The 18,832-nt window shown below is 43.3% G+C and overlaps 2 protein-coding genes across 2 annotated transcripts in view; one reads left to right on the top strand and one right to left on the bottom strand.

Moving 5' to 3' along the window:
• Window positions 1-11,527, top strand: part of naa25 (N-alpha-acetyltransferase 25, NatB auxiliary subunit) — a 26,255-nt gene extending 14,728 nt beyond the window's left edge. Inside the window, exons 18-24 of the mRNA XM_012830273.3 lie at window positions 6,927-7,170; window positions 9,339-9,465; window positions 9,583-9,648; window positions 9,756-9,853; window positions 10,127-10,237; window positions 10,673-10,810; window positions 11,077-11,527. Coding sequence (XP_012685727.2) covers window positions 6,927-7,170; window positions 9,339-9,465; window positions 9,583-9,648; window positions 9,756-9,853; window positions 10,127-10,237; window positions 10,673-10,810; window positions 11,077-11,199 — 907 coding nt within the window. The 3' untranslated portion in view covers window positions 11,200-11,527. The remainder of the gene's footprint in view (window positions 1-6,926; window positions 7,171-9,338; window positions 9,466-9,582; window positions 9,649-9,755; window positions 9,854-10,126; window positions 10,238-10,672; window positions 10,811-11,076) is intronic.
• Window positions 11,528-14,728: 3,201 nt separating this feature from the next.
• On the bottom strand, window positions 14,729-17,721 carry m17 (IL-6 subfamily cytokine M17). The gene is made up of 3 exons (XM_012830272.3): window positions 17,464-17,721; window positions 16,433-16,590; window positions 14,729-15,573 (listed from the first exon to the last, which is right to left on the bottom strand). The coding sequence occupies exons 1-3, from the start codon at window positions 17,519-17,521 to the stop codon at window positions 15,091-15,093; spliced, it is 699 nt and encodes a 232-aa protein (XP_012685726.1). The 5' UTR covers window positions 17,522-17,721; the 3' UTR covers window positions 14,729-15,090.
• Window positions 17,722-18,832: the final 1,111 nt, after the last annotated feature.

The raw sequence follows: 18,832 nt of genomic DNA, 5'->3' as shown, positions 1-18,832 counted from the left end.
AGGACACTTATGCTATGTATTTTTTCATTTTTCTAAACTTTATACTTTTTTAAAATATTAAATAAAAACTAATACAATTTCTTCCATTGACTTACATTGGGCCATTATGACATCATATAGGGTCTTTAAAACTGGCTTGCACCTGTGCTTCACTGACACCTGCGCCAAAGGTTCCAAGGCTCCTCTTCTCTCTGTCCCTCTCCATTCAACTGATATAACTAGGAATATTATTCTTTCCTTCTTCCACTCTTCTTCTTTCGTTCTTCCACTCTTCTTTCCTTCTTCCACTCTCCTTTCCTTTCTTCTTTCCTTCTTCCACTCTTCTTTCCTTCTTCTACTCTTCTTTTCTTTCTTCACTCTTCTTTCCTTCATCTTTCTTTTCTTCTTTCCTTTCTTCACTCTTCTTTCCTTTCTTCTTTCCTTCTTCCACTCTTCTTTCCTTCTTCTACTCTTCTTTTCTTTCTTCACTCTTCTTTCCTTCTTCCACTCTTCTTTCCTTCTTCTACTCTTCTTTTCTTTCTTCACTCTTCTTCCACTCTTCTTTCCTTCTTCCCCTCTTCTTTCCTTCTTCCACTCTTCTTTCCTTCTTTCTCTCTTCTTTCTTTTCTTCTTTCCTTCTTCCACTCTTCTTTCCTTCTTTCACTCTTCTTTCTTTCCTTCTTCCACTCTTTTTTCCTTCTTTCACTCTTCTTTCCTTCTTTCACTTTTCTTTTTTTTCTTCTTTCCTTCTTCCACTCTTCTTTTCTTTCTTCACTCTTCTTTCTTTACTCTTCTTTCCTTTCTTATTTCCTTCTTTCACTCTTCTTTCTTTTCTTCCTCCTTTCTTTACTTTTGCATTTCATGCACTGGTATTTCCTTCAGGAAATGCATTTTCTAGTTCTTCATCTTCTTCTTATTACAGTGCATGAAATGCCCTGTATTGTTATCCAAACTTTTCTTATTCTTATTATTCTTTTTACCTTTTTCTGCGCTTAATTCAGCTCGAACCGCTTAACGTAGAAACTTTGTTCAAACTTTGTTGCATAGGTCTTGTAAACGACACATGTGCTATGTATTTTTAATTTTTCTGAACTTTAAACTTTTTAAGATTTTAAAGAAAAACTAATAAAAATGTCCCCATTGACTTACATTGGGCCATTATGACATCATAATAGGGTAATTAAACTGGCTTGCACCTGTGCTTCACTGACACCTGCGCCAAGGTTCCAAGGTTCCTCTTCTCTCTGTCCCTCTCCATTCAACTGTATAACTAGGGATATTAAGAGACACCTTCCATACTCTAATTTGTTTTCTCTTTCCTTTCTTCTTTCCTTCTTTCACTCTTCTTTCCTTCTTCTACTCTTCTTTCCTTTCTTCACTCTTCTCTTTTCTTCTTCCACTCTTCTTTCTTTTCTTCTTTCCTTCTTCTACTCTTCTTTCCTTTCTTCACTCTTCTTTCTTTTCTTCTTCAACTCTTCTTTCCTTCTTCCACTCTTCTTTCCTTTCTTTCACTCTTCTTTCTTTTCTTCTTTCCTTCTTCCACTCTTCCTTCCTTCTTCCACTCTTCTTTCCTTTCTTCCACTCTTCTTTCCTTCTTTTACTCTTCTTTCCTTTCTTCTTTGCTTCTTCACTCTTCTTTCTTTTCTTGTTCCTTTCTTAACTTTTGCATTTCATGCACTGGTATTTCCTTCAGGAAATGCATTTTCTAGTTATTCTCTTTACCGACTTCTGCGCTTAATTCAGCTTGAACCGCTTAACTTAGAAACTTCGTTCAAACTTTGCTGCATAGGTCTTGTAAAGGACCCTTATGCTATGTATTTTTCATTTTTCTAAACTTTATACTTTTTAAAATATTAAAGAAAAACTAATACAATTTCTCCCATTGACTTACATTGGGCCATTATGACATCATAATAGGGTCTTTAAACTGGCTTGCACCTGTGCTTCACTGACACCTGCGCCAAGGTTCCAAGGCTCCTCTTCTCTCTGTCCCTCTCCATTCAACTGTATAACTAGGAATATTATTCTTTCCTTCTTCCACTCTTTTCCTTCTTTCTTCCACTCTCTTTCCTTCTTCCACTCTCCTTTCCTTTCTTCTTTCCTTCTTCCACTCTTCTTTCCTTCTTCTACTCTTCTTTTCTTTCTTCACTCTTCTTTCCTTCTTCCACTTCTTTCCTTCTTTTACTCTACTTTCCTTTCTTCTTTCCTTCTTTCTTTTCTTCTTCCACTCTTCTTTCTTCACTCTTCTTTCCTTTCTTCTTTCCTTCTTTCACTCTTCTTTCTTTTTCTTCTTTCCTTTCTTCACTCTTCTTTCCTTTCTTCTTTCCTTCTTCCACTCTTCTTTCCTTCTTCCACTCTTCTTTCCTTTCTTCACTCTTCTTTTCTTTCTTCTTTCCTTCTTCCACTCTTCTTTCCTTCTTCCTCACTTCTTTCCTTCTTTTACTCTTCTTCCACTCTTCTTTCCTTCTTTCACTCTTCTTTTTTTTTCTTCCTTTCTTAACTTTTGCATTTCATGCACTGGTATTTCCTTCAGGAAATGCATTTTCTAGTTCTCTTTACCGACTTCTGCGCTTAATTCAGCTTGAACCGCTTAACTTAGAAACTTCGTTCAAACTTTGCTGCATAGGTCTTGTAAAGGACAATTATGCTATGTATTTTTCATTTTTCTAAACTTTATACTTTTTAAAATATTAAATAAAAACTAATACAATTTCTCCCATTGACTTACATTGGGCCATTGTGACATCATAATAGGGTCTTTAAACTGGCTTGCACCTGTGCTTCACTGACACCTGCGCCAAGGTTCCAAGGCTCCTCTTCTTTTCTGTCCCTCCATTCAACTCTATAACTAGGAATATCAACAGACACCTTCCATACTCTACTTTTTTTTTTTCTCCATCTTTCTCTCGATCCCTTTTCTTCTTCCACTCTTCTTTCCTTTCTTCTTTCCTTCTTCCACTCTTCTTTCCTTTTTCCACTCCATCTCTCTGCTTCACTCCATTTTCTCTCCTTCTTTCAATATTTTCCCTCTTCACTCTCTCTTTACTGTCTTTATCCAGAGCCACTCTTCTTTCCTTTCTTCTTTCCTTCTTTCACTTCTTTCTTTTCTTCTTTCCTTCTTCCACTCTTCCTTACTTCTTCCACTCTCCTTTCCTTTTTTCTTTCCTTCTTTCACTTCTTTCTTTTCTTCTTTACTTCTTCTACTCTTCTTTCCTTCTTCTACTCTCTTTTCTTTCTTCACTCTTCTTTCCTTCTTCCACTCTTCTTCTTCCACTCTTCTTTTCTTCTTCCACTCTTCTTTTCTTTCTTCACTTCTTTCCACTCTTCTTTCCTTCTTTCACTCTTCTTCCTTTTCTTCTTCCTTTCCTCAACTTTTGCATTTCATGCACTGGTATTTCCTTCAGGAAATGCATTTTTTAGTTTTTCTCTCTATCTTTCTCTCTATCCCTCTCACTCTACTTTCTCTCACACTCCATCTCTCTGCTTCACTCCATTTTCTCTCCTTCTTTCAATATTTTCCCTCTTCACTCTCTCTTCTTTCCTTCTTCCACTCTTCTTCCCTTCTTCCAATCTTTTTTCCTTCTTTCACTCTTCTTTCTTTTCTTCTTTCCTTCTTCTACTCTTCTTTCCTTTCTTCACTCTTCTTTCTACTCTTCTTTCCTTTCTTCACTCTTCTTTCTTTTCTTCTTCCACTCTTCTTTCCTTCTTCCACTCTTCTTTCCTTTCTTTCCTTCTTCCACTCTTCTTTCCTTTCTTCCACTCTTCTTTCCTTTCTTCCACTCTTCTTTCCTTCTTTTACTCTTCTTTCCTTTCTTCTTTGCTTCTTCACTCTTCTTTCTTTTCTTCTTCCTTTCTTAACTTTTGCATTTCATGCACTTGTATTTCCTTCAGGAAATGCATTTGCTAGTTTTTTTTGTTATATAGTTTTATTGGAAAGTCTAAATATAGTTATTTGTGAACTGTGTGATTTGTAAACTGAAATGAATGCATAGCAACTGGTAATTCATTCAGTTCTTTGCACACAGATACATGAATGAATGAACCACGTGAATAACATCAAAAAATAATTTAAAATGTTTAATGTCTGGACAATTTACTTCAAGGTATAGAAATACAAAAAGTTAAAGAATCATTTAATCTGATGTAGTCCTACTTAAAGCAGCACTAAGGAGTTTTTGGCTTGGAGCTCCCCCTAGCAGCGAAACCTGTTGAAATTTGCTTTCCTCGTTTATGACAAACTAGCGAGTCAACAACTTTGCTAACAGTCAAACATCAAGCAAGTGCAAGACAAGACAAAGCAGGACAGCAAATAAACTACTTACTAATCCAGCAGAAAGATGGCTAGCACTGAATCGAAATCGCAACCCGATCCTAGTCGCGCATGCTCAGACACAAAGGACCAGGCGGCTCCAGAAATCCTACAGACCGCAGTAATTTCCCTACAGACCCCCGATGGCAGTGGCGGAGAGGCCATTCTCCATATTAAAAGTAATTGTAGCGGCACAATTTTTTTCAAGCTGTTATTTTAAGGTAGAATTGACCTATGGCTAAGCCCCGTCCCCCTTAGTTACTGTTGCTAACTCGGACAAGTTATCAGAGCTGACTAGAGTTTACAATGGCAGCTATCAGTGTCAAAACGATATCCCAAGAGGCTCTAGACAACTTTTGGAGACAAAAGAACCTGATTTCGTCTAGAAGCTTTCGAAGGGGACTTCATTATGCAATGGAGGGATATGTATAAAATGTAAAACTAGATATGGTATAACAAGCTTACATTTGAGGCGAAAGTGTACAGATCACTATGCAAAGGGTAGAAGCCTCATCTCACGGTCATCACGATTGCAGATAAATACATCCAATACCAGCATTGTTCATGCACCGCAGGGAAAGATTAAATTAATTTACCTTCAGTTAATTTAACTAATCTGGAGAGGCACTGAGATGTAGACCTACGTTTATTATAACTAGCATTAACCTGCCCCTGACAGGACAATGTCCTAACTGTCTAGCTAGCTATCGTAACCGGCATGCGTGTGTGTGCCGTCTTCGGTAAGCTCTACGCTGACAGCCAGCTAAACTCTTCCTACAAATCACGACTCTGAAGATATACGTAGTCCACAGGTTTAATGATAGTAGATAGGAAGTGTAAAACTGAAATTTACAAAAGACATAGACAAATCAATTCTAGCATAAACATATAGTCATTGCATACAGTTACGATAGGTTAAATAAACATATATTGTATCTCACAAAATTCACAACAAAGGATAAAACATACCAACGATGCCTTGTTAAGGTCCAGATGTATGCAGGTTAGCTGTAGATAACACGAACATTAAATAATACGCTTGAATTGGCTGAACTGATTAGTTCGTTTGTCTTATTTATAGTTATATAAGGGTCACGCGAATTGACAGTTAAGGCTTAGTTCGTACAATGACAACTTGAAATGAAAACACTTATTGAAGCGCACGAACCACAACGGAAACACAATAGAATGTTAAACTGACATTGTAACAAAACATCTATCTTTGCACCTCCCAACCAGACACACCGTAACAAAACGGTGTGTTATCGGCAAATGTTCACGTTGTCATGTTAATTCATTATTAAACTTTTGTATACTTGTGCATATCGATTGTTTAATAGAATGGCTGATTTTTAACAAACTGTCCGCTAACTGACATAGTTACGCTAGCACAGCTAGTGAATAGCTAACATTAACGTTAGCTAGTTTTAGCCAGAGATAACTTGCCTAAGCCTAGTATAACATCAGTGGTGAAAGTAAGCCGGTACTGTCAATGACAATAATGTGAATAATGAGTATGATCATGTAAGCTTAGTTGATTGTTTTAGCAGAGGAAAATTCCAACCTAACAAGAGTATGGCAGATAGCTAATGAACGTAGTTGACTGTGTGGTCTGCCACACAACTTAATCCACCGGAGACATTTGGCCCTGCCTTGTTTTAGTTTGGGAAATGGGATAAAATATACCCCATTGCCTATCCTCTCATGATACCTCGTATAGGTGTTGTATCTACCCCATGCACATCGTTTGACCATTTTTGTTCAACTTACATTACAACAAACCCCATAAAACAAGTGAAGAATCACGGTTTCTAATGCTACTCTATGGAGTTGTAAACTCAAGATGTCCGAGTGCAGTTGTTACTAAACTGCCATTGGCTCGTCTACGTTCGAGGGGCGGGGCTTAGCCATAGGTCAATTGTTGCATAGTGTTACTTTAATACAATTTCAGTCCCTGAATAAGTTAAAGTTGTAGCGTCACTTCATATGGATAGCTTACTGAATGTCTACTCATTAACTGAAATATGTAAAATATAGGAGTCGTCCTCTACGCTGTCCAAAGATATAAGTTGCAAAAGATTTAGCTCCATCTTTACCCCTTTTAGTCCAAAGAGGTCTGCTCTGCTCTGTGCAATTTGAGTGGTTCCTTTGTTAGGATTTTGCTCCATAAGCGTGATGGATATGCTACCAGAATAAGCTATCGCTAACAAAAATGACGAAAAACGTTTAACTGCTAGCTGAGACGCATAAAAAAAAACTGGTGAGATACTTTTCTCATTGTACACCACATTTATTTCCTGAAACGCTCCATTATTTGCTCCGTTATTTGATGCATACTTATTTAAATTCGTCATATCATAATATCACGATTTTTGTCGTGACCGACCCCATTTGTAGACGTGATTTCCAAATGCTACCAGCTAAAGCTAACATTCTGCAAGCTACAAGCTCAAGCTAACATTGTACAGGCTACAGCTGTCATTTTGCAGGCTAAGATTAACGTTATACAGCTGGCATGTTTGCAGTCCACAGGGTAATGCTAGCATGTAGTTCTATCAGGATGGCAACTTGCAAGCATACTACTTGTCATCAAATGTGATGTGGTAGGAGCTGACCGTTTGTGTGTGTGTGTTTGCAGGCATCTGACGGAGGCACACAGAAAGCAGTCTGTGGAAGAGGAAATCATATGGCTGAAGGTGCGCTCCCTAACGTTACGTCTGATTGGCTGCCTAGCACTGTTGAGCCCAGCCCCTCCCCCACAGAACTCTGGGAAGACCAATGAGAATGGAGTGGCCTCAAAACCTGCCACCTTGCACAAACTTCTCCCACAACTAGAGACTGCCCTTCAAGAAGCAGCGGATTTTACAAAAACACACACAAAGGTACGCAAACACATCCAAGGGGAATGAATGGCACGCTGTATGTTAGACTAACTTTGTGTGAGTGTTTCAGCCGTAGCCAGTGTTGGGTCCTCTGCCTACATCATCGGTTCCCAAACTGGGGTACGCGTGTTTGCATGATTGATCATGACACTGTGTGTGTGTGTGTGTGCGTGTGTGTGCGTGTGTGTGCGTGTGTGTGTGTGTGTGTGTCAGCCGTAACCAGTGTTGGGTCCTCTGCCTACATCATCGGTTCCCAAACTGGGGTACGCGTACCCCCAGGGGTACGCGAAGTGGTTCAGGGGGTATGCGGGGAGTAAATTTCCGCGATAACAGAAAACGGACGGAATTCGCAGAATGTACCGTTTGAAACAGAATTGCAACTTTCAGACGGAAACATCATTTTGTGCATCAAAATCTTGTGTGTGTGTGTGTGTGTGTGTGTGTGTGTGTGTGTCTGTGTGTGTGTGTGTCAGCCGTAACCAGTGTTGGGTCCTCTGCCTACATGATCGTGTGATTGCATGATTGATCATGACACTGTGTGTGTGTGTGTGTGTGTCAGCCGTAACCAGTGTTGGGTCCTCTGCCTACATGATCGTGTGTTTGCATGATTGGTCATGACACTGTGTGTGTGTGTGTGTGTGTATCAGCTGTAACCAGTGTTGGGTCCTCTGCCTACATGATCGTGTGTTTGCATGATTGATCATGACACTGTGTGTGTGTGTGCAGGGGCGGCGCTAGGGGGTGCTCTAGCTCCCCCTGGATTAGCCATAGCACCCCCAAGAAAATAATGGTTTATTTATTATTGTTATTTAATTTCATTCTGTGTTATTTATTGTGTGATCATAATATTTAACTCACAAAAGAAAATAATAACAGATTGAAATGAACAGATTGTTTTAGACACAGAGCAATCATTCTGTCATAACCTTTGACCCAACTTTCACGTTGCACGCTTGAATGTTGACGTTACCGGACGGTTGAAGAAGAAAGCGAGCTACTAGTGCGTTGTAGTTTCAAGTGAATATCAACAATGCATCGGTTTTTGCTACCTAAATGTCCATGTTTGGAAGAACGATTAAGAAACAAGAGTGACGTAGAAGAAGAAGAAATGCCAGGGGTATCTGCTGTGGATTTTTAAGGAGAGGAACGTTGTGGTCAAGGAGGTCAACCCTCCACCACTAGGCTACTGAGGGTGCTAACCATGGGACTAGCAGCATCAGTGACATTAGCATGAACGCTCAGGATGGTCCGAGAAGACCAAAACTCCAGAAATATCCACCTTGCATGTTTGGAGTCCAACAAAGGAGTTTTTGTAAAAGCTGGTTGGAACAGTTGGCGTGGTTGGAGTACAGTGTAACTAAGGTATTGTTAGCTGTGTAACATTAATGAAAGCTGTCTGATTTGTTGCATGCATTGATTGCCCTGTGTCGCTGAAGACTCGTTTCGGTTGAAGTAGAAACGAGATGCCCTTTTTTGCCGAAGATTTTAACTTTTTGCCTTTTTCCTCTTTTTGGAGCCCCCCTTAAAAAATCAGAGACTCTTTAGCCTAAGACAAGCAGTCTGTCTGCGTGCTAGTACACATAAGGTTCTATGTGATTACTGATGATTGTGAACTGAAATAATATATACCTTTTTAACGCATTTCTGACTCTTTGACTGTTTTAGTTAATTCTATCTCTATTCCAAGATTAATTTTCACTCTATCTGACATGGTAGTGGTCACCTGTCGCCCAAATTTAATCCTCACTACCACAAGTGTTTTAAAGTAAGTTAGGTATTTGGGATTGCGGACTCTATAACCTGCTGTATGCCTTTTTGTCAGTGGACCGTCGCAGATGTGCGCGTCTGTCGGAAGAAGCCTAGATAATGATAATAATAATACAATCGGTTTGTTTAGCGCTTTTCATGGACCCAAAGACGCTTCAGAGAGCAAACATGTAAAGTTGTTGTAGTAGAGAACCATGTGACACATAGGCTATCATCCTCATTTCATAGCACCCTCACTAAAACGCCGAGCTCCCCCATAGCACCTGCAGAAAAAAATGTCTGGCGTCGCCACTGTGTGTGTGTGTCAGCTGTAACCAGTGTTGGGTCCTCTGCCTACATGATCGTGTGTTTGCATGATTGATCATTACACTGGTGTGTGTGTGTGTGTGTGTGTGTTTCAGACGTACCCTTTGTTTGGCCCCCCCCCTACACGGTTGAGTGTGGCTCTGCAGACAGGCTGCTGTTCCTGTCAGCTCTCTGCCCTGTGGCTCGTGCCCCCTCTCCTGGAGATGGACAGCACTGGCCTAGGTGACACAAACACACACTCACACAGGCACCACACACACTCATCCACACGCTTACACACACATGCCCATTGTCACAGCCACTGGTAATTTGGAGTGTGTGTGTGTGTTTCTGCATCAGATGAGTCATCGGAGGCACAGGTTAAGATGTCCAAGAGCTTCAAAGCCCTACTGCAGCAGTTGCAGGGTGAGTACCTTCATCGTACCTGGACTCTGATGAAACTGGTGAGCTGTAATGGCTCCATAGGTGTGTCCTCTCCTTCCTGACAGTCTGCTCTGCTCTCCTCTTGGCAGACATCCTGTCCAAATGTAAAGGAGATCTGGTAGTGATGAGGGACGAGCAATGCAATACTCACCCCAGCCATCTGGAGGCGCTGGTGCTCTTTGTAGAGGTAAGATCCTAGATCCACTGGCTCTTTTCTCCTCTGTCTGGGTTTGTGTAACCTCTCCCATCTCAGATGGTGTGTGTTTGTATGTATGGGTTTGTGTGTGTGTGTCTCTATATATGTGTGTGTGTGTGCATGTGTGTGTGTTCAAAATTCGTACATATAGCAACTCTGTGTGAAACTACACCTCTATGTGACCATTTACTGCTTAGCTCAGTCGTGTGGTATTGTGGGTGGTGGCGTTCTGTGTGTGTTTTTAACAGCTTGTCTCTCTCCCAGACGGTGTGTGTGGTAGTGTGGGTGGTGGCGTTCTGTGCGGGAGTCTTGCGGCCCTTGAAGGTCAGCGCTCAGAAGAAGAAGAAAAAGAAAAAGGAGAGCAGCATTTCTACGGTGAGAACACAGGCATATGCGCAGGCACACCCACACACACACACACACACACACACCACACACACACACACACACACACACACACACACACGCACACACACTGTCCTCGCCACACACTCATACACACAGGTCTTGGAGTATGTATTATCCATTTTGAGTGTGAGGAGATTTCGAAGTGTAGATGCTGAATGGGTTATGCATCATGTGTTCCTAAGGGGGTGTATGGTAGCAAAAACTCAGCCCCCTCCTCACTGCCAGATTGTGGCACATGTCATGTTTGGAACATTTGTGTGCGTGTGCGTGCACTCAGTTATATTGTGTGTCTTTCATGAGGGTGTGAGTGTTTGTTGAAGCCTGGTGTCTGTATGTGTTTTTTGTTTTGCCTCCGAGTGATTGCTGTCCTGTACTTATTACGTGTTTTTGTGTGTGTGGTAGCCTGTTGTAGTGTGTAGTTTTCTGGAGCTGGTTGGAGGTGTGCAGACGGTGATGTCACAGGCACTAGAGCACCTTAAGGAACAGGAGATTCGTATCACCGCTCTCAAGCTTGGAAGTCTATCGCTGGACGACTCAGAGGTTTGTGTGTGTGTTAGAGACAGGAGAATGAAATAGTTTATAGTGGCATTAGTTGTGTGCTGCTATATGAGGTTCAGACACATGGGGTAATCTGCCCATATGGCTGAAATTTCACATTTGTCCACTAGATGGCAGTAGCTTTACTCCAAGTATTACCCACTAAAGCTGAAAGGCGCCTGACTGACCAGCAGTGCGCCTGATATCTGTGGTGTTTGTAACACTCCATCATGTCCTTTGTTTGTTTGTGTGTGTGTGCCTGTGTGCAGGAGGATGGCTCCATTATGAAGACGGTGTTTGGGAAGGTTCAGAGCAGCTACCTGCGTTCCATGTCTGAGCTCAGTGAGCTGCTGAGGAAGAGGATGGACATGCTGAAGGCTCTGAAGATATGAGCGTGCTCTACACAGTGCCCAACCCCCCCCCAGAGAACACGGCACTGTGTCCAGCCCCAAACCCCCCCCACCCTAACCCCCCCAGACCTCCGCTGCATACCGTACATACATCTAACTTTAAACCATTAGGACAGAATACCCCTGTGTCTCATGTTCACGCTGTTCATACAGGCACTCATACACGCTCGCTTACACACACACAACACACACACACCACACACACACACACACACACACACACACACACACCACACACCTGTAGTCTCCGACATGGGAGGAGTGGCATTGGTGCCCTCGTGTGGTGTGACGGAAGGAACGGTCATTATAAGAAATCTAATAGATTATTGAGTATGCTTAGAGCTTTGCTGTATACTGTCCACAGAGAAGTTTTTAAAGTTGATGATGAATGTCCACCTGTTTGACCTGAACACTCAAAGCCCAACCAGCCCCACCTGTGTCCCCAGACGTCTGGCTCTCGTCGGGGCGTCAGGATATTCTCGGGAACGTCTGGCTCTCCTCGGGAACGTCTGGCTATCGCCTGGCTGCATGTCGGGCCTCTGGCACTACCTAAAATGCTGTGCAATGCTGTTGCAGCTGTTTGGCGCCCCCTACAGACAAACATAAGGAGAGCCACGAGGAGCGCGGAGAGACTGAGCTTTGTGACAGACTAGGCTGCTCTGTGTCGCATAACCATTGATACGGGCAACACACACACACGCACATATATACACATGCATGAACACATAAACTAAATTATTCACATGAGCACATACACACACATTGACATACATGTCGACACGTCCATATCTACATAAACACTCCCACACCTACACGCAGACACATTCTGAAGAGTGTTGAATGTGACGTGAGCAGGACAGGTGGGGCGTCACTCACCACCTGGGGTCACAGTGTACTCGGGAGTTTGCTATTTACCTGCCTAATCCGCCATCCTCTGAAGACTCTGAATGCTGCCAACACTCAGTTCAGCACAATAAGACTTGAGATGCAGACAGCCCCTCCACAACACCAACAACAGCAGTCTGTCCAATCACCTGACCCGCACACCCAAGTGGCCTGTCCAATCATGTGACCGGAACACCTGAGACGGCAGAGGTCAGTACTCAGCAGGTGTATCATGGGTAAAGAGGACCTTGAGGGTGTGTGTGGGAGGGGGCAGAGGTGGTGCTAGCTGTCTGCAGGCTGAAACCAAGCTTGTCTAAGGAGAACCCCCCCTCCTGCCCTAAAACCCACAATGCATTTCACTACCCAGAATCACCACTCACCACATATTTTTTTCCATGTAAATGTATACCAAAAAAAGCTTCTGAAGCTTGCCAACTCTCTGTAAACAGCAGGGGGCGCTGGTGTGCAGGCTCTAGGAGACCCTTCGGGGTGCGAGCCGCGTAGCGTTGGCTTCGTCTGTCAGTGTGTTGCAGCCACCAGAGACTGTTGAGTGGGAGCTATGTAGCGTTAGCGTCCTCTGTTTTTTCAATGATGGGACGAGGGAGAGACTCCGGACAGAGGCTTGTGAACAGTCATGTTAACCTCCAAGCAGAACCTTTGGTGAATGGGGTCCGGTTGTGTGCTGAACCAGGACACAAACGTTGGTGGACTGAAGAACAGAGATGACTTTAAGAGATGCTAAATGGTTGACAATCTGTTCATCTCATTGCATATTTGTTTCCGTTGTGATAGAAAAATGGAAGAAGAAACAAAAAAACACTGGAATGTCACAAGGAGTTTTTTTTTTTTTTTTAATAAAATTTGAAAATAAAATGAACGTGACAGGTGGATTTATTATGGGATGGCTGGGAGCAGGTGCACAGAGAGCAGAGCAGATGTGGATGTCCTCAGCTGCAGCTGCCCAGGTGTGCTCAGATGTGGACGTCCTCAGCTGCAGATACTCAGGTGTGATCAGCTGCCAATGTTCTCGGCTGCAGACGCCCCGAGATGCGATCGTTCTTGGCTGTGGATGTTCTGAGCTGCGATCGCTCTCGGTTGTGGATGTTCTCATCTCCAGAATTTCTCAGCCGTGGGTGCTCTGGTGTTCTCAGCTGCACCCTGCACTCAGTCTGCTGGAGAAGTGGGTTGTGCCTTGCTATGGAGTGTCGGTGTGTGGTTTGTACTATTTTGGATTATAGTCCCAGTGGAGTCTGCAGACTGAGATGGGAATGGGTATCTGACCGTACTGTTGAGGAAAGTTGGAATTATGGGTGATCAGGCAAGATCAAGTGTGTGTGTGTGTGTGTGTGTGTGTCTTGTATGAGTGTGTGTTGATGTATGCTCAAATGAGTGAATACACAGATGAATCAGAAATGAACATCTCTGTAAATCAACTTGAAACACTCCCATTGTGATGGATGCACTCTCTGGTAACACTTGATAAAGTGTGATTTTATAGCTGATACTGATAATCTGTACTGCCTTGAAGATGCCTCCATAAAAGGAATTTTATGTGTGTGTGTTGTCTGTATGGTGAGGAAGGTTGTGTGTGTAATATGTGGGTGTTTAATCTGTATTGTCTGTGTGTCTGGTGTTTGTGTTTAGTCATTTAGTTTATGAACCCTGGGTTTTGCCCAGCTGGCAGTGAAGAGGGAACTAGGAGGCATAACCTCAAGTACATCCTCCTCCTTCCAGTGTGTAGCTCGTGACTCGGGGAAAGTGCATCAAGTGTGTGCGTGCGTGTGTGCACATGTGTCCATGTTTGTGTGACTGAGCGAGTGCAGGGATTATTTAATTTTAATTTCCTAGACCTCAGCACAGTAAACATTCTCTGAAGTGCTGCAGATGAGTGGAGCGGTAGCGGTCACAGGTCTGACAGGGAGAGGGAGAGTGCGTGTGGTTTTAAAAATGTGTTTATTTATTCATTTATTTATTTATTTATTTAATGAAGCAGGGAGAGGGGATGTTCACGCTGGACCTTGTGACAGGCCAGTCGGACTCTTGCATAAAGTCTTTCCTATCTGATGTTGTGCTGGTCTTAGACATGCGTCACCCTTATGTGAGATCACCCACACCACTTCCTCACACACTCAACAAATACACACAGACACACACACACTTTTAACACAAACACATCTCTACTTTTACACACACACACACACACACACACATATTATATATATATACACATATACACCCTCACACAGCCTTTGTACTTACAGTATGCACATACTGTGTGTGTGTGTGTGTGTGTGTGTGTGTGTGTCAGACACATTGTCTACAGACAGCCCTGTGAGAAGCCCTCAGGAGTCAGTGTGTCATGTTTCTGTCTGCTCCAGACACACTCATGGCGGAACACACACAATCTGAACACGCACTACGTCCAGTCCCTTCTGTGGAAAGTTTTATTTTTCACATTGCAGAAAATGTGCAGTCATCATCTGTCGTTATGAAAGCATTATCAGACATTATTTATTTCACAGTCTCATAAACCTCCACAGATGACAGAGTGCTTGCTGACTCATCCAAAGGACTTGTCTGGCCATTTGTTCTTTGGGGTTCTTAAGTGATTTATTCAGTTCAGAAATCTTGACTCTCAAGGCAGGACCTGTTGTATGAGGGTGTTACTCGTGTGTGTGTGTGTGTGTATGAGGGAGAGAGAGGCAGAGAGAGAAAAGGCAAATCCTAGAAAGACTGGTGTATTCTCGCCTGCTAGCTGTGTGTGTGTCGGATAAAGTGAACACTACGTGTTCATGGAGTATAGGCAGGACAGGACATCATTCCGCTGTTTCTTCCATCAGGAAGAGCCCAGACCAGCTAGGCTTTACAGGTACAGCATACAAATATAATTTAAACATTACACATAATTACCATTCAATATCCAATAAATAACGCCAAATAAATAGAGTGCAACAGTGTGGAAAGGTCAGTCTGTGGTTAAGGGCGGGCTCAGTGTCTGTGGAACCCAATCGTATAAGAGGGTGGCTCTGTCCGTCGTTTGCAGGCCACGCCCCTGAGGGCTTTCAGCTCCCGTTGGCTGTTGAAGAGGAAGGCGCGGAAGCGGGTGAGCACGTTGCAGCCATACGCCTTCTGCTGGAAGGAGTTGAGGGGGGGCAGCGGGGGCTGGCCGGTGGGGCCGGGGGGCTCGAGGACGCTGTTTGGGAGCAGCAGCTGCAGGAGGCAGTGCATCCTCCCGGACAGGTGGGGGCAGCGCAGCTGCACCTGTGCCAGTGTGTTCAGCAGTGGGGAGCCGACCGGCTGCAGGTCCGCCTGTTGCTCGGCAACATGTCGCAGGTGGGGCACGAACTCCTGGAGCCTCACATGAATGCCCATCAGGCGCTCCGCCCAGTCCTGACCCGACACTGTCGCCTCAGGGACACCCTCCGATTGCGCCTGGCAGATTAACTCCACCCCCTCGCCCTGATTGGCTTTCTGCAGATGGGGAGGAGCATAAGGTCAGAGGTCATTGGTCACTTTCTGACAGTAAATTACTGAGGAAACCGCTGCTCTGAATGATGTCAGCTCTGCTGTACGTAAGTGATGAGTGTCATCAGCTTTCCACAGTGGGAGTGTGAAACCACAGGGGCCAGATAGGCAGCTTTGTGTGTGTGTGTGCGTGCGTGCGTGCTTGTGCGGACTGTCAGCTCATGAAGAACGTTACTGATAACAGAGAAGAAGCTGCCCACATTCAAATTCCCATGAAGCACAACTGTGTTCTAAATATAATAGACTGGGTCAGTGTACTTCAACTGACTCATAAAACGCATCGAGTAACCCATTCAACTAAATGACCAACTCAATTACATATAAACCTTATAAGCATAAACTCTGCGTGAATTCCACGCAAAACAATTAGACTCAACACTCTAAAAAACTGCATATAAACTCCACGCACATTTGAGCTCGGTTGTGGTCTGTAGGTAAACTTTGTAGGACTAAAGTATTCACATATGCCTTGGACAGCCCTGTAGCCTCTGACTGTATGACTGTGTAGGCAAGCTGTACTCACATAATTTGAGTGTGTGACTGTATGTGATGTGTATGTAAACTACTCACATGTTTTGAGCAGTGGTGTGTGATTGTATGTGATGTGTATGTTGGCAGTAAGTACTCATGTATGTCTTGAGCAGTGGTGTGTGACTGTATGTGATGTGTATGTTGACATTTACTCATGTATGTCTTGAGCAGTGGTGTGTGTATGTGATGTGTATGTTGACTGTAAGTACTCATGTATGTCTTGAGCAGTGGTGTGTGACTCTATGTGATGTGTATGTTGACTGTAAGTACTCACATATGTCTTGAGCAGTGCTGTTGACTCTCGGTGCAGGAGGCGTGTGAGCTGTAGGGTTTTCTGGAGAGAGTTGCAGCAGGAGGTCTGGGAACACGACACACCCTCAGTCCTCGACACACACGTACACACCAGGAGTAAGACCAGCAGTGACACACACACTGGAGAGAGAGAGAGAGATACACACATTACTTCAGCTCAACTACTAATGTCATTTTCATTCAGGCATAACTTGCAAAGTGACTCAGTGTTTTAGTATTTAGCTTGACTTATGCTCTTCACCTGAATGATGATGAAGGATTTGCTGACAGTGTCTGTCTGGGGTGTGTGTGCTGGAAAGCAGGCATATCATATCATGCATGTAAGATGATGTGATGTTGGATTCAAAACCGATCTGTTAAATCCCCTTCAAACAGACCCCTAGACCTACCCATTCAACACTGTAACCCTGCAAGTTTACAATGCCAACACAGGGGCCCTGACCAACATGTCTAACGTGTTCTCAGACCCATCCTGAGCTAAGGTTCAAGAACAGAGAACACAAGCCCTTACCCAGAGCTCAAGAACAGAGAACTCTAACTCTTCACCAGGGCTCAAGAACACAGAACCCTAACCCTAACCAGAGCTCAAGAACAGAGAACTCTAACCCCTAAGCAGAATTCAAGAACGGAGAACACTGACTTTGACCCAAGACTTATGAACAGGTCACACATTATGTCAATTAGTGCACCAGTGTCACCTTCTCTTACCAGTGGATTTCAACACCAAATAACTCACTATACAATGCATTATAGCAATCTAGCAGATTTCTCTGTTCACTTGGAGAAACTGTAATTCTTGCAAAGTTTAAATGTGTAAAAATATAAAATAATATAAATAATAAAAAAAATAACATGTTTGTGATCAAATCTGATCTACTGCATGAAAACATTCAATCATTGAGAAGTAACATTTTTGAGCTGCTTAAAAGCTGAGTTTGTGTGTGTGTGTGTGTGTGTGTGTGTCTTTTGGGGGATGGGGTCGTGGGGACTTACGGTTGTTGTCCTGAGACTGGGGACCCAGGGCGGGTGCGATCCTGCCATGTCCTCTCATGCTTCAGACGCGTACACACTTCAGACTGCTCATGATCAGCGCCGTACAACTTTTTAAAGACACCCGGCGTGTTTGTCATGCAAGGAAGTGACGCCACTGCCTTGTGAGGCAACCAGATTTCCCAGAATGATTTTTTTTTGAGGCAGCAGAGAACGCACATCCTCTGTGCAGGATCTCTACGCGCAATCTATGACACACACACACACAGACACTGATGTACACACACACAGGTACACACATTCAAACATCTAGCCCTCGTTCCTGACAGTGAGGTGTGTGTGTGTGTGTGGTGTGTGTAGTGTTTAGCATTAGAGTGTGTGTAGGGGTGTGTGTGTGTAGAGTTTAGCATGAATGCACATTTGTATGTATGTGTGTGTGTGTGATTTGGGTGCAGCGTTTGGTGAGAAATGAGTGTGTCGACACTAAGGACTTTACATTTTGTGCAGTTTGTGAAAGTTTGAGCCCAGTAGGAGACCACAGGAAGTTGTCACAGGAAAACAGTTTCTCAACAGTTCACACACACACTGACATCATAAATCGGTGGCTTTGTAGAATACATGTCTTGTCATAGTCTTAGTGGAGAGTGTTGGGTGTTTTATTACTGTATATGTTCAGTGTTTTGTGAGGGTGAGTGTACAGTGTGTGTAGTATATATGTGTTGTGAGTATGAGTGTTTGATATGTAGTATTACTGTACATGTACACTTTGTGTGTGTGTGTGTGTGTGTGTGTGTGTGTGTCTGTGTGTGTGTGCTGTAAAGGTCATTTATGTTTTATGATTGTGGTTTATGTGAGAAGAATTAACTCACTGCAAACATCAGTTTTTTTTTCAGAACGTTTCTGGTGAAATCAGGCAGACAGGGTCATGTCTGTGACCTCCTTTGAAGTGGTGAGGAGTGTGTATATATTTAGTGTGTGTGTAGTATGTATGGGGGTTTTGAAGATGTTTGGTGCATCTCACTGTAGACAGTTATACTTTTCATCTTGAGTCATCCAGGTGACATTGATACATTGATACAATCATACTGAAGTGATTTCAGTTGCACAGATACAGCCTTTCATGTGGACTAACTTTGTGTGGGTGTTTCAGCCGTAGCCAGTGTTGGGTCCTCTGCCTTCATGATTGTGTGTTTGCATGATTGATCATTACACTGTGTGTGTGTGTGTGTGTGTGTGTGTGTGTGTGTGTGTGTGTGTGTGTGTGTGTGTGTGTGTGTGTGTTTGTGTTTGGCCACTAAGATGTAGACTGGGTCATAAGACAAGTGCAGCACTTTCAATAGCACACACACACACACACACACACACACACACA

Source organism: Clupea harengus, chromosome 12, assembly GCF_900700415.2.
Source record: "Clupea harengus chromosome 12, Ch_v2.0.2, whole genome shotgun sequence".
In the NCBI taxonomy this organism is placed as follows: Eukaryota; Metazoa; Chordata; class Actinopteri; order Clupeiformes; family Clupeidae; genus Clupea; species Clupea harengus.
The sequence above is the reverse complement of the archived record's forward strand: the minus strand, read 5'-3'. Positions and strand labels throughout refer to the sequence as shown.

Excerpts from the sequence above, each read along its gene's own strand:
- m17 (XM_012830272.3), bottom strand. The coding sequence starts at position 17,521 with ATGAGAGGACATGGCAGGATCGCACCCGCCCTGGGTCCCCAGTCTCAG. Across the intron at positions 16,591-17,463 it reads CCAGTCTCAGGACAACAACC|TGTGTGTGTCACTGCTGGTC; the intron begins GTAAGTCCCCAC and ends CTCTCTCTCCAG. Across the intron at positions 15,574-16,432 it reads CAGCACTGCTCAAGACATAT|AAAGCCAATCAGGGCGAGGG; the intron begins GTGAGTACTTAC and ends CCCCATCTGCAG.